Source organism: Littorina saxatilis, linkage group LG2 (genome assembly GCF_037325665.1).
Source record: "Littorina saxatilis isolate snail1 linkage group LG2, US_GU_Lsax_2.0, whole genome shotgun sequence".
Classification (NCBI taxonomy): domain Eukaryota; kingdom Metazoa; phylum Mollusca; class Gastropoda; order Littorinimorpha; family Littorinidae; genus Littorina; species Littorina saxatilis.
In genome coordinates, this window is record NC_090246.1 from 23467451 (window position 1) to 23481337 (window position 13887).

General features: G+C 39.3%; 1 protein-coding gene across 2 annotated transcripts in view; it reads left to right on the forward strand.

Annotated features, from left to right (window-relative positions):
* The window catches only part of LOC138958529 (WD repeat and FYVE domain-containing protein 3-like), a 98783-nt gene that overhangs the window by 83992 nt on the left and 904 nt on the right, over nt 1-13887 (forward strand). For both annotated transcript variants that reach the window (XM_070329723.1, XM_070329724.1), the window contains exons 66-68: nt 1233-1344; nt 1716-1913; nt 3742-13887. The exon at nt 3742-13887 is cut by the window's right edge and continues 904 nt beyond it. In XM_070329723.1, coding sequence (XP_070185824.1) covers nt 1233-1344; nt 1716-1913; nt 3742-3874 — 443 coding nt within the window. In that variant the 3' untranslated portion in view covers nt 3875-13887. The remainder of the gene's footprint in view (nt 1-1232; nt 1345-1715; nt 1914-3741) is intronic.

Sequence of the window (13887 nt, forward strand, 5' to 3'; positions counted from 1 at the left end):
GTGCTTTTGTGAACAAGAAACAATTGACAAGTGGCTCTATCCCATCTCCCCCTCTTTCCCCGTCGCGATATAACCTCCGTGGTTGAAAACGATGTTAAACACCAAATAAAGAAAGAAAGAAAGAAGAAGGCAAACGGAGCAGAGGGTTAGGCTGCTGGGCCATAGACTATCACGCCTCACGTCTCATGCCTCACGTCTCACGTATCACGTATATATCATGTCTTTTTTTGGTAGGACATCACACCTCACGCCCCCTATGTTGATGGTTTGTTTTTGATTTTTAGCGCTCGAAAATGGATTCTTCAGATGAAAACAAATTTCTTGACAATTATCAGTGTATGCTCTCGGCCATAGCCTATTTTGTTTGCCACGTCTGTGTCTGTTGGATTTTCATTCAAAAAATCAATCAAAACTAACCTTTTGGCGGTCGAAGTAGTTGATGTAGATCTTCCCACACCTGGTTTCGTTGATCCTTATCCTTATAATCAGGATGCCTAGGATCCCACAGTAGTTGCCTCGCTCTAACCAGCTCAATAAGATCTCCATCCTTATAATCAGGATGCCTAGGATCCCAAAGTAGTTGCCTCGCTCTAACCAGCTCAATAAGATCTCCATCCTTATAATCAGGATGCCTAGGATCCCAAAGTAGTTGCCTCGCTCTAACCAGCTCAATAAGATCTCCATCCTTATAATCAGGATGCCTAGGATCCCACAGTAGTTGCCTCGCTCTAACCAGCTCAATAAGATCTCCATCCTTATAATCAGGATGCCTAGGATCCCACAGTAGTTGCCTCGCTCTAACCAGCTCATTAAGATCTCCATCCTTATAATCAGGATGCCTAGGATCCCAAAGTAGTTGCCTCGCTCTAACCAGCTCAATAAGATCTCCATCCTTATAATCAGGATGCCTAGGATCCCAAATTAGTTGCCTCGCTCTAACCAGCTCAATAAGATCTCCATCCTCATATCACGTCTTGGAAAAAGTTAACCTTCCCACTTTCCTCTTCACGCGTGATACGTGAGGCGTGAAGCGTGAAGTCGTATGGCGCATCACGACAAAAATAACGTTGGTTCATTTTTCTATCACGTGAGGCGTGAAAATCTATGGCCACGGGGCCTTATGTCCGTTTTCATTTTAACCATCAAAGCTTATGTTATTTGCTTGATGTCTGGTATGGCCTGTAACACCTTTGTGATTTGCTAAAATAAAGTTGTATGCTTGTGTGTTGCAGGTTTCAGATGGCAGCGTCAGTTGATGTTTCGCAGTAAGCTGACCATGCACACAGCGTTTGAGCGTAAAGACAACAAAGAACCAGCTGCCGTTACAGCCATTGCTATTTCCAGGTAACATACCATACAAATGTGTGGGCACTTTTACAGTGCTCTTTTCATTTTATCTTATTGTTATAGATGTATATTTGAGTGTTTGCTCCTGTATGTAACTTTGTGTGTGTGTGTGTGTGTGTGTGTGTGTGTGTGTGTGTCCTTGTGTATATGTGCCCTTGTGCATACACATGCGGGTGTAGTCGAGTGTGTGCATGCTTGTATGCATGTGTACTGGCATTTGTACTCCGCTGCACAATTAAATTGATGTTCAGTTGTGAGGTTTTGTGCCCTATGTTTCACAGTCTGGCAATATCTTTGCAGTGAACGCTTACATCTCAATTACTTTGAATTGCTTGTAACATTGAGTTATATTACCTTGTCTTGCTCAGGGACCACAAGACTGTGTACGTTGGGGACGGGCGTGGGCGGATCTTCAACTGGACGGTGACAGACCAGCCAGGCCGTGTGGCCGCGGATCATTGGATGAAGGACGAGGGAGTGGAGTCCTGCCCAGTCTGTAATGTTCGGTTCAACTTCGCCGAGCGCAGGCACCATTGTCGCAACTGCGGCAAAGTGTTCTGCTCCAAGTAAGTTAAACTTAAGTTCAGACCTTTTTAACCATACGATTTCGCGGTATTTTATAAGAAAAGTTGCCGAGGATACAACCAATATTTTAGGAGAAAAAAAATACTACGATCGTAAATAAAAATCTCACGTTTGATCGTGATCACTAAATGGAAGAAAAAGAAGAAATCGAAAGTAGGTTGCCAAACCTGTTCTCGCGATAGCCCAGTGGATAAAATCCAGCTTTGACGATTGGTCAATGTAATTGCGTGAGACGTGATATGACGAGATTTTATCTGCAGCCATTGTTGTCGTCGAGTCCAGCACGTTGACGAAAATGTTTAAGCAAAAAGCAGTAACGCCTGAAAGTTCCACTTCTGAAAACGGACAATGTTATTGCTGCCTTTGAAGCAATATCTCATGAACGCAGACGTGTTTACCAGTACGATTTGGGCGTATTTTGTACGCCAAATTATTATCGGTACGCAAATACGCGACACACGCACAAAATATGCCAAAGAAAAAGTCTAGAATACGTTTTCCGGTGTTGGTGTGCTGATTACGGGATTGTACAACCGATACCGGTTTCAGTCGAAGGGAGATAACCATGACAGCGAGTCTTCAGCTGTGGAAACCTTGTTCAGTTGTTGGCACGTGCGATCGTCTGGACAATCGTGGCAAAATGAAGCGGAAAAATGTGCCAGTTTCGGATGACTGTACCAAATCTAAACAGCAGAAGCAGCAGATTTTCTTGGAGAAATATAAGAAAGAGCCAGGAATTGTGGAGTCTACTATGGTAAAAAGGCATGCACTCTGCAAGTATTGTAAATCAGATTTCTCCGTTGCCCATGCTGGAAAATATGACATCGAACGACACTGCAGTTCCAAAACTCACCTGGACAAGGTTGCTGCAAAGAAATCTGCTGAAAGCTGCCAAGGAATTATGAAGTTCATTCCCGCAAAGCAAATCCTGCCAGAAGAAAAGGCTGTAGTCCGTGCTGAAGCAATGTTTTCTGAGATGATTGTAAAAATGAACTTGCCACTAGCACTGTCAACCGCAGATGTTATTTCACGAACTTCATCTTTTCATTATCAATCTGTTTGGAAGACACTGGTTATAATGCTATAAACTGACAGGTAAATAAAATTGTTTTATCCCTGTTGTATTGGAAGGAGTTAAATTCTGAAGGTGTTCACAAGACATGCTATTCTTACACAAACACGTTTGCACCCATGCGTACATTTTCCCTAGCCCATATGGCTTTGCTTGCAAAGTACACCAACTTTTTGAAAAATACACTCAACTTTTTGGGAAAGTACTCTTGCCTCGGGTTTAGGGTAAACAGGTCTGAACGTTTCTTGTGAGTTGCAAAATTCTCTCAATATTTTGAAAATACGCTGAATCTCGGTGAAAAGTACATCAAAGTCAAAATGTGGGTAAACAGGTCTGTAAGTTGGTTTCTTGGGCTAAGATGATGCTGGAAAACATTGATGATGATTGTTAATGACTGATGAACTGGCTGTTGATGATACAAACATTTTCAGTCAGAACTAGCAGGTAGCTAACAATTTCAAATATTTAAGGAGAGTGTTGAAGAGTTTTGTTTGATGGTTTTATGAGAAAAATGTTTTCAGTCAAAGGGGCAAAAGTAGACATGTTATGGTTGACATGTATTTCTCTAAATTGGTCAGTCTTTAGTGACTCCAGCTTGGAAGGAAAGGAATCTTTATTGAGGTCCTCAAAAAGAAAAAAAGCTAAACATATTGTCCCAACAAAACTGTTATTACTGTTTATAATTCTGTCAGGAACAAAAACAAAGAACACACCTGAGTGACATTTTCCTGTTACAGATGCAGTCACTATGAGACAGAAATCAGACGTCTACGAATCTTGAAGCCAGTGCGTGTGTGCCAGTCCTGTTACAACATCCTGAGAGCTCAGCAAGCGGCCGATGCCTTGGCCCAGGCCGGAGGAAGAGGGTGATAAGTGAGGAAGGCGGTGATAAGTCAGAGTGCTGGAGTGAACAGATGCAGTGCACAACAACTTATCCAGTGTAACTTTTGTTATAGAATGGAAAATTAGGACGCAACCCAGGATACGATGATCAGGAGGAGGGTGATGTAAAATCAGAGTGCTGGAGTGAACTGATGCAGTATACAACAACTTATCCAGTGTAACTTTTGTGATAGAATGGGATATTAGGGTACAACCCGGAGGCTGCAGGAAGAGGATGATGATAACAAGATGGTGATCATGAATCAAAATGGTGATATGAACAGATTCAGCACACGACAGTAACTCATCCAGTGTAAACTTTTGTTCTAGCATTGTACTCTCTGCTGGGACTGAAGCCAACACAGGAAAGCTGTTAGCAGACATAAAAATTCTGTGACTACGGCTTAACTATGGCCTAAATTTCAGGATTCATACTACACAATACACCATTAATTTATGTGTGTTTATAGAGTTTGTGCACATACTGTAGTGTGGACTGTGTGCTGGAGCGTGTCGATAGGTCACAACAGGCATGCATAAAAGTTGGACGTAAACCGAGACGGACATCAGTGTGTTGTGTCCTGAAATAGACTCAGTTGTGTTACACGTACATTACACCTTTTAAGAGGTGTGATCAGAAATGCACTTACTTATCACCCAAATTACACAAGTCGGGCACAAAGAAGGAGTATTAGTGCACAGGGTGGTGTGGTGAATACGTTAAAGTCTGCATGAGATAGCAGATGAGCCGTACTGGAGAGTCCGATTGCAAAAGTCTGATGGGTGGATGTTGTGGAGAATCCAAATCAATTGTGATGTTTTAGCACCGTTGTGTAGTAGCCATCAATTGGTCAGTTGCATTAAGTGTACCTAGCTATCAGCTGTGTAGTCTGTGCAAATTGATGTTCTCTAGAGATATGTGCTTTTTATTTTGATCGGTTTTGCTTGATTGTGAGTGTGTGAACACTGTTGTGTTGCTAGTGGACTGAAAAAAAAACCATGTTCAAAAGAAGTTGCATAAATGAGTGGGTTTACGAAAAGTATTTCAGCAATGTATGTTGACTTTGTACCAGGCCACAGTTCTAGGTTAAAACAGGGTCATGTCATATGTGATAAGCAGTTTTTTTGTGTGTGTCTCCATTCTGATTTCCTTCTGATTTCCACCAGCTAAAAACGAATCTCTTTGTACACACTTAATATCATCAGTCTTTTGATACAGAATGCCTCTGGCATCCCATTAGTGATCTGATGTGTGTTTTTTTGTACAGAATTTGTTTTGCTATTATTTGATCTTGCTCCTTGACAGGAAGTTTGTGGAAAAACTTTGAGCAGTAGATGTTCACCAGCTTTAACTGCCTTGTGAACCGGTGAAGAGCGAAAAAGTGTTTGTCTCGTGAACTCGTTGAGTTGATCTGGGTAAGACATTTTAATTGTTTTATTGCTTTTTCATCTGTTCATTAGGCCTGTTAAAGCTTTTTTTTTCTCTGCTTTGTAATTACTTGTCTCAAGATGGTTTTGGATAGGGCATCCAGAAAGATAATAGCTACTCATGTACCGTTTGGGAGATTTAAAAAAAAATTCAAGCTAAAAGTATGAATATATTGGAGTCATTATTACCTGTCAATGATATTACATGTTTATTTGCTTTTCTGTAAAGAGATGTGTGCATAATTATGTGCATTCATTGCTGAGTCTGGGTGTGTATGTGAAATGTTTAGTTACCTTGTTAATTAACAACTGAAGATAATATAACCAGCTAGATCTTGGTCAGTTGTCAATGTGTACACATGGTTTGACAAAAGCTCTTTACACCACAGTGTTGTAAAGTATCATTGTGTGTGTATTGAATTGTTGTTTTGAGACATAATAAATTGTGAGAAAATCACATCTCTACAGCTGCAATAAGATACACTGGTGTATGTGCATTATATTATTGCTTGCACTGAGATATTACGAAGAAACTAGACAGGTGTGTAGTTGTTTTTATGGAGTGCAGAGCAATACACCCTTTCGGAGTCTCAGGCGAGAGCAAATCTCGCGTCGCGAGAATATCCGCACATTGCATGCTGGAATTGCAAATTGTACCAAACACGAGGTCTTCAGAAGAGGTACATTGCCGATTGCGTTCAAGTTTTCCCTCGTAAGCTCTTATCTCTCTGATATTTCTGTGGTTTTTGTCCCACGATAGTTTCATGATTTAAACGGAATGGATCTCGAGTGTGTTTGGTACAACGGAGCGCCCCCTGCCGCCAAAAATGTGACTAGCCGCGCATGCGCACTTGAAACTCCGAAGGGGTGTGTTCCATAATAGTGATATTATGCATTATCCTTTATCTTCTCATGTCTGAGAATGATAATGTAAAAAGATCATGTGAAATATAAGCCAAGTCTTTAAAATTTGTTTGTTCGTGTGCATGCTTGTTTTTTTCTCTTTTTTTTTCTTTATTCAGCTGATGTATTGTGCGTGCAGAGCAGAGGGTAATTATCTGAGAAAGATTGCTTAGGCCAAAAAAAAAAAATTGTCTGTTTAGGGTAACATGACCAAAAAAAGTAGGGTCGGTAGGTAGGAAGGTTTTTTTTTGTTTTGTTTTTTTTGTTTTTGTGTGTGTAAATGCTATGTTGGCTGAACATTCACTTCTTATATTTGATGAATACATGTTTCAAAACTAACGTATAAATAAAACAGAGAGAAAGGAAGAGAAAGAAACGCCAAATGTCTCTTTTTAACATTTTTACCTCTTTTTTTTTCTTTCTTTTTTTTGAAATCAAAAAAAAGTTTTTGGGTCGGCGCCAAATCGATAGGGTCGGTCGGGTTACCCTAAACAGACAATTTTTTTTATTTTTTTTGCCTTAGTGTATTAGGAAGCTTAAAGAAAAGGGCATTGGTTTTACCCTTCGAAAACCTATATATGTCTCTTGAAAGTTAATTGCTGTATATAAAATTCCTATGTTTGTGCTGATATTTTGCTTCTGTGCGAATACCAATGTTTTTCTCTGCTCAACGTTAATTGTGATTTTGTTCTGTTTCCAAAAACAAGGTTGTGACCTAGGTATGTATAGAAAATGACTTACGAAGTACATGTAGCTCACTGCAGACTTAGAATGCAAGTTAATAGATTGTTAGGATATAATGAGTTAAATCAGTTCTGATGGGTATATTATGTCATGATGATGTCATAGTGATGTCATAGTGATGTCATAGTGATGTAATGTGGACATTTGATGAGCTCATGAGCGAAGGCTGGACTGAAACGATGAGAGCACAATTCTGCCTAGGCCTAGGATTAAAAAGAGTGCTTTGGAATAGTTTGCAAGAAGCTGTTGTCAGTAGTAATTGTTTGTCTGTTCTTGTGTAGCTTTTGTTGTAAACATGTTTTTAGTCTGTTTCATCAAGCTTTAGCTTACTTGATGGAGGTACAACCAGCACACTTCTTCAACTGTCCTTGAAGAACAGGTCATGTTAGCTGCTTGTTTAATGTCTGCCATTTTTTTCTTGCATTGAAAATCATCCTTCAAAACCAACTATTCATCATATGTGTTTACGAAACTGTCCAATCACATTCACCATTGCTGTTTCTATTGCTTGGTTTTTTTCTTCTTTTTTAAAAAAGAAGACTTGCTCGCTTTTTTAGAGGACTGCAATTGTCTCTATGCTTTGTCCCGAATGTATACTTCTGGTACAATGTTTTCATTCCATGAAAGTTATTAAAGTCAGTCATCAGCCTCTGCATATTAATCAATACATTCATTGGCTGTTCTACTGAAATGTACAGAATTTTTTTAATTTGGTTTTTCCATCATTCCATAGGTGTAAGCATAAGAAACCCTTACAACAGAATGCATATTTATTTGGTAATAAAATGTTTTTGCGTTGATTTGTAAGTTATAAGCATCGTCTTTTAACTTGCTTATGTGGATTAAGCAATGCAGTGAACCATGTAGAATAGAATCTCATCAACTGAATTAAGCAGAAGTGATAATTGATGCACCAGTATTGTTAACAGGAGGGGAAAGGGTGCAGTGAATTGTTTGGTATATCGTTGAATATCAACATAATCATGTCCTCTGGGTATGTGTAACTGGCTTGTAATGCACAGGTTAAATGTCCTTAAACAATCACTGTGTCCATTCATTTTCTGAGTGTATTGTATTCATGTAGAATTATTTCTTTTCAAAGAATACAAATGAATTTTTCTGACAGCCTTTCCTTGTGTCTCTACTTCTGTCTCTTTGCCTCCTTATCTGTTCCCCCGTCTTTTTCTTGTCCTTGTACATATATATCTTATACAGGCCTCATCCTAAGACTCATTAGTACGTTTAGCTTGGGTAGACCTTTGTTGTAGGTGTCCTCGCATGTTCATATGAATAAATGTGTCTTTGTTTTGCCATGATGGAAATATTAGTCATACACGTACAGGTATTGTGATCCGTCTACGTCTCTTAACAAAATGTTATTCAGTAAGCTTGCCACGCGGTTCTGAATGGAACGAAGACTGGTACATTGTACTGGAATATGACAAGATGTGAGACAGTAAGGAGAACAAAGTTCCCCTGAAGATGTTCTGCAGATGAAATTTCCCCTGAACGTTTGAGTGCTGTTAATTTTTTCGTGGTAGTCGTCAATACACCTTTCGGAGGAGATGCATCGATCTTTGTGATACTGTATTCATATATGATGTAGTTGTGTAGAAGTGATGATAATGTTTTTCTGTGTTACATTTGTTATGAGAGTTGCATTGAGGTTGACATTGTCGCTCAAAATAGATGAAGCATAGAGTGTAGCTGTTTAGGTTTAATCTGAAGTTGTCGGGTGAAACAGTGCAGTGTGTAGTTCCAAATGGTGTAGCTTTTTGTGATCTTTGTACATGTGTTTTTGTTTTTATGGTGCTGTTGTAAGGTATTGGAGAGGAAGGGAGTGGAGGTTATGGAGCTTAAGTCGGAAAATTGTACAGCTGTTTATTAGGTTATGTACCAACTTTTTTAATTTAAAAACAATTTTGTGTTTTTGTGTACATTTTGGTTCGCCTGTGAGATTAATTGTATTTCAACTACACGTATAAAGCTTTGTGTACTGGTAGGGGTAGGCTGCAGTTTTCTGTCTACATACGCATAAAAATGGCCTGAAATTCTTCTTTGATTTTGGCAGTATTGGTGGCCTCAGAGTATAACCTCTTTATTGCCACACTCCTTCTCGTGAAAACAGTTAACTCTTTCGCTGCGCGTCTAAATTTCCCCTGTGTTCCCTGCCAACGCGCGATTTAGAGCCATTTTGAAAAAATTATTAAAAATCAACAACACAAGATAACCTTACATACCTTATGTTTTTGCAAAGTTTGGAACTTACTCTTTTAGAAAATATATGAAACATTTGAAAGTACATACCTTTTGTTGTCTTCATATCCAGGCAAAATATCCAATTTGAAGCAAAACAAAAAAACTTTCTACGTCATGGGTTCATCATACACAATGTCATGATCGACACTTGCATTGCCCGAATCATCACCCAAATGATCGTCCATTGGCACAAACTCGTCACCAGAATCTAAAATATCATCTCCACTATCATCATCACTGAGGTCAAGATCAGAACCGTACTGAATAACACGTTCTAGCACTCTTTTCAAGTTACTACGTCTCAGCAGAACGATCCGCCATCTTGGAAAAGTCAAAACACGTGGGTCGCACACCGTCAACAAAATTTTTATTAATCCCAACAATTGAAGGCAAGGAACTGTTTACAGTGAATGGTACCACTGTAGACAGATAGAAGTTCATTGCAGGGGTTGTTTCCCTTGGTCAGCAGGACCGTTTACACCGTTAAAAATTCGTGATATCCGTCGGAACTCAAGTACCGGCATGCAGCCAACGCTAAACACAGGTGTCGGAATTCCAGTTCCGACACGCAGCGAATGAGTTAAGCTACCATCTCAGATCTGCCCAGGCTTTTACATGGGATAAGACCATCCCTCCACTTGGTCACATAACAAAAATTAACAGCCTTGGTGCTCTATGCACAGTTTGAACATTTTGATGAATTAATTTTGTAAAAGCTCTTAAAAAAAAAAAATTCATAAACAAAATTCAGCTCACCACAGCAAGAAGTCAGGGTGTTGAATTTTGGTTTGTGATCAATTTGTCAGATGATACTAAAGCCTGCTGGGACACAAGTAATGGGTTAGTGCATTTGTAAACAGGAATCGCTTGACAAGTGGCCCCCTTCATCCCCCCTTCCTCGTCCTGATATGGCTCTGCGTAGTCGGCTGGACGTTAAACAACAAATAAACAAAAAATAAACCAAATAAAGAAAGAAAGAATCCCATGGTTAAAGCCTGGCCAGGTGTGAGATGGTGAGCCCATCTGTCTGCAGAAGGAGTGTGCATTTAATAAAGATGAGCACCCAGTGAAGTAAGAACATTGAACTGCCAAGAGACCATGAATGAAGAACAAAACAGTGAAAAACCTGTGTGTTCATTTTATCGCTTTAGCACTCTGCTTTCAAAAAAGCAAGGGAAAAGAGGTATCGGGAGTTATAGTTGTGATTCATGTTGTAGAAGTGTCTTTTCTCTTTTTAAAAAGGTCTTTGGCAGAATGTCTTACAGTTTGCTGATGGAAAATGAAGAGCGAAGAGAAAAAAAGACATGGAACAGATCAGAAAAGCAAATCAAGGGACAAGCAGATACAGGCCTACAAGATAGAATTTGATTTCTTGGGAGTTGGTTGTTACAAAGAAATATAAGATCATGCCTTTCATTATAAATCTTGTCGTCATTTTTGTGTATGTGTTCATCGTAGCATCACTGTGAGGACTTTAGCTTATAACTCTTCAGTTAACTGCATGCCAGTCATAGAGTAATACTGTAGTACTGTACGTAGTACATGTATGTTTGTAAATTATGCCACTGTTTGTACATACCCTAATCCGAGGGGCTCACAATCCATGTAAATATTCAGAACACAAATGGTTTCTGGAGTTTGTATTTTGAGTTCTTTTTTAGCTATCTCAGAAACTTGTGTATGGCAAATATAAACAGAGGTTAAACATTCCAGGATTGTTGCTCTGTTTACTTTCGTTAACACTCCACGATCCCAAAACTCAGAACCACCCTGTGAATCTGAGTTTGAATGAGATTAGGTGTGAAGGAACATAAGCTGACGACGTTTATGTACATGTATATCCAAGTCAAACGGTGAACTATTCGCGACAGTTTGCCCAGGACTGTAAATGGGGTATGAATATAAAGTGCAATGAATACCTATAATAAGTTATTAATATGCCTGTCTGTGGCATATGATAATGGGTATTACCTGTTAGCATGATACGTTACTGTAAACTAGCAGTAGCAAGTAACCCCCCGCGGGTTAGGGGGAAGAATTTACCCGATGCTCCCCAGCATGTCGTAAGAGGCGACTAACGGATTCTGTTTCTCCTTTTACTCTTGTTAAGTGTTTCTTGTATAGAATACAGTCGAACTCGCTTAAGACGAATCACTGGGGATCGGGAAATAAGTTCGTCTTAACCGAAATTCGCATTAAGAGAATTGATTGATTTTTTTACTGTCACAATTTTAGAAGTAAAATTTAAAAAGTCGTGTAAAAGCATGTACATGCACATTCTGATCAATCTCCGATTTCATGCTGTCCACCGGTTCTGGTGCATATGTACTACCCTGGCCAAGTTTCCTCTCAAGACATCAAAGAGACCGCCCCATAGATTAAACTCCCCTGTATAGGTTAAACTCGGTCACTGACCCGGGTGCAGGAAGTGTTTCCTCTCTCATATGAAAGGAGAACCACCTCTCATAGCTAAAACTGGGTCAATGACCCCTGGGAAGAAGGTCAGTGTCTATAAAGAAGGCCACCCAGCCATCACAATGGACCTGCCTTTGACCTCGCCTCACACGCAGATCCTTGTAGCCTTGTGACTTTTAGAGACAAAGCGGCTCTGGGGCGATGAAAACGTGTTTGTTAAAAGAGGGGTTCGTTATGCGAATGATATGATATGTTGATCTCGGGACGAGTTTAAAGATTTCGCCATAAGCGTGAGTAAATTACAGACATTATGCATGCTTGGGAATCCAAAAAGTGCTCGTTATAAGCATAAATTCGTTACAAAGAATTCGTTTCAAGCATTTTTTTAAAGCATGAAGAAAGAGGTATTCAGTTGGGAACTTAAAACTAATACGTTATAAGTCAAAATTCGTAACTAGCGTGTTCGTTTTAAGTGGGTTCGACTGTATAGTCAATGTTTGTAAAGATTTTAGTCAAGCAGTATGTAAGAAATGTTAAGTCCTTTGTACTGGAAACTTGCATTCTCCCAGAAAGGTAATATATTGTACTACGTTGCAAGCCCCTGGAGCAATTTTTTGATTAGTGCTTTTGTGAACAAGAAACAATTAACAAGTGGCTCTATCCCATCTTCCCCCCCCTTTCCCCGTCGCGATATAACCTTCGTGGTTGAAAACGACGTTAAACACCAAATAAAGAAAGAAAGAAAGTGGCATATGATAATGGGTATTACCTGTTAGCATGATACGTTACTGTAAGCTAGCAGTAGCAAGTAGTTTTAAGTAACATTGATGATAGCTTTTTTCCCTGGTACGCAAAGCAGCTAGGGTTTTTTTCAGGTGCAAAAACAAGCTAATGTTTTTAGTTCTATGAAGACAGACCAGCACATTCTGGGTACACTATACTAAAATGCCAGGATTTTGTTTAGGTGCCCACCCCCCGCGGGTTAGGGGGAGTCCCATATTGGTTGGGACGAGAAAGAATTTACCCGATGCTAACCAGCATGTCGTAAGAGGCGACTAACAGGTTCTGTTTCTCCTTTTACCCTTGTTAAGTGTTTCTTGTATAGAATATAGTCAATGTTTGTAAAGATTTTAGTCAAGCAGTATGTAAGAAATGTTAAGTCCTTTGTACTGGAAACTTGCATTCTCCCAGAAAGGTCATATATTGTACTACGTTGCAAGCCCCTGGAGCAATTTTTTGATTAGTGCTTTTGTGAACAAGAAACAATTAACAAGTGGCTCTATCCCATCTCCCCCCTTTCCCCTATCCCATCTCCCCCCTTCCCCCGTCGCGATATAACCTTGAATGGTTGAAAACGACGTTAAACACCAAATAAAGAAAGAAAGAAAGATGTTTAGGTGCACATATGGGCTTGCAAGCATTCTCGTTCTGTATAGACAGAGGAAAAGCAGTGCTTAAAAACGGACGAGAAATGTATATATACACATAATAATGCATGCAGATTGATTCAAAAGAATCCGAGATTGTAAAATAAGTGGCAGGTTTTAACAATTTTGCTGCTTAGGTTATGTTTTTGAATACATGTATTAGCTACCAGCAGTACCATGGTAAAATGGCTGGGAGCAATTTTGTTTGCAGTAAGATTATTGTTAAATTTTGAAGCAGCCCTATTTCTTAGTAGAGACCCTCACACTCAAAAACATTCAGATGTAAACAAAAAATTTTTTTAAAGTGTACAGATGCCTGTTTCTCTAGCTGTATTGAACATACATCATAATTTTATCATTTTAAACTTTGCTGGGCTTTTTTTTTTTTTTTTAAATCGTAAATTTGCCATTTCAGTTATTAAAATGTATAATGAAGAGTTCCTGTCATAATCTTCACAATTGCTGTAAATAGTCATGTTTATTTTTCGGGACCATATCATGTAAGGTCCATGATATTTCGCGTGCAATATTTGAGGAGCAAAACACTTATTGCTGTGTTTGAGCGTCGGCACCCACACACTGTGGGAAAGCTAGTGCTAAAAAAAGAAAATCAATTGCTAGTCACCTGTTGATGACGAGGGAGTGTTGTGCTGATCCGTGTTCTGAGGATGTTTCTTTTTTCTGTTTGTTCATCCAGGGATGATTCATTAGACGAGTAGGCGTGTGGTAGAAAGTATTTGATATGTTATCAACTCTGCCATTTGTAGTGATATATGAGGCTGTGCAATGTTTATAGATCTTGCCATTGTGTAACTCTCTGTCTCT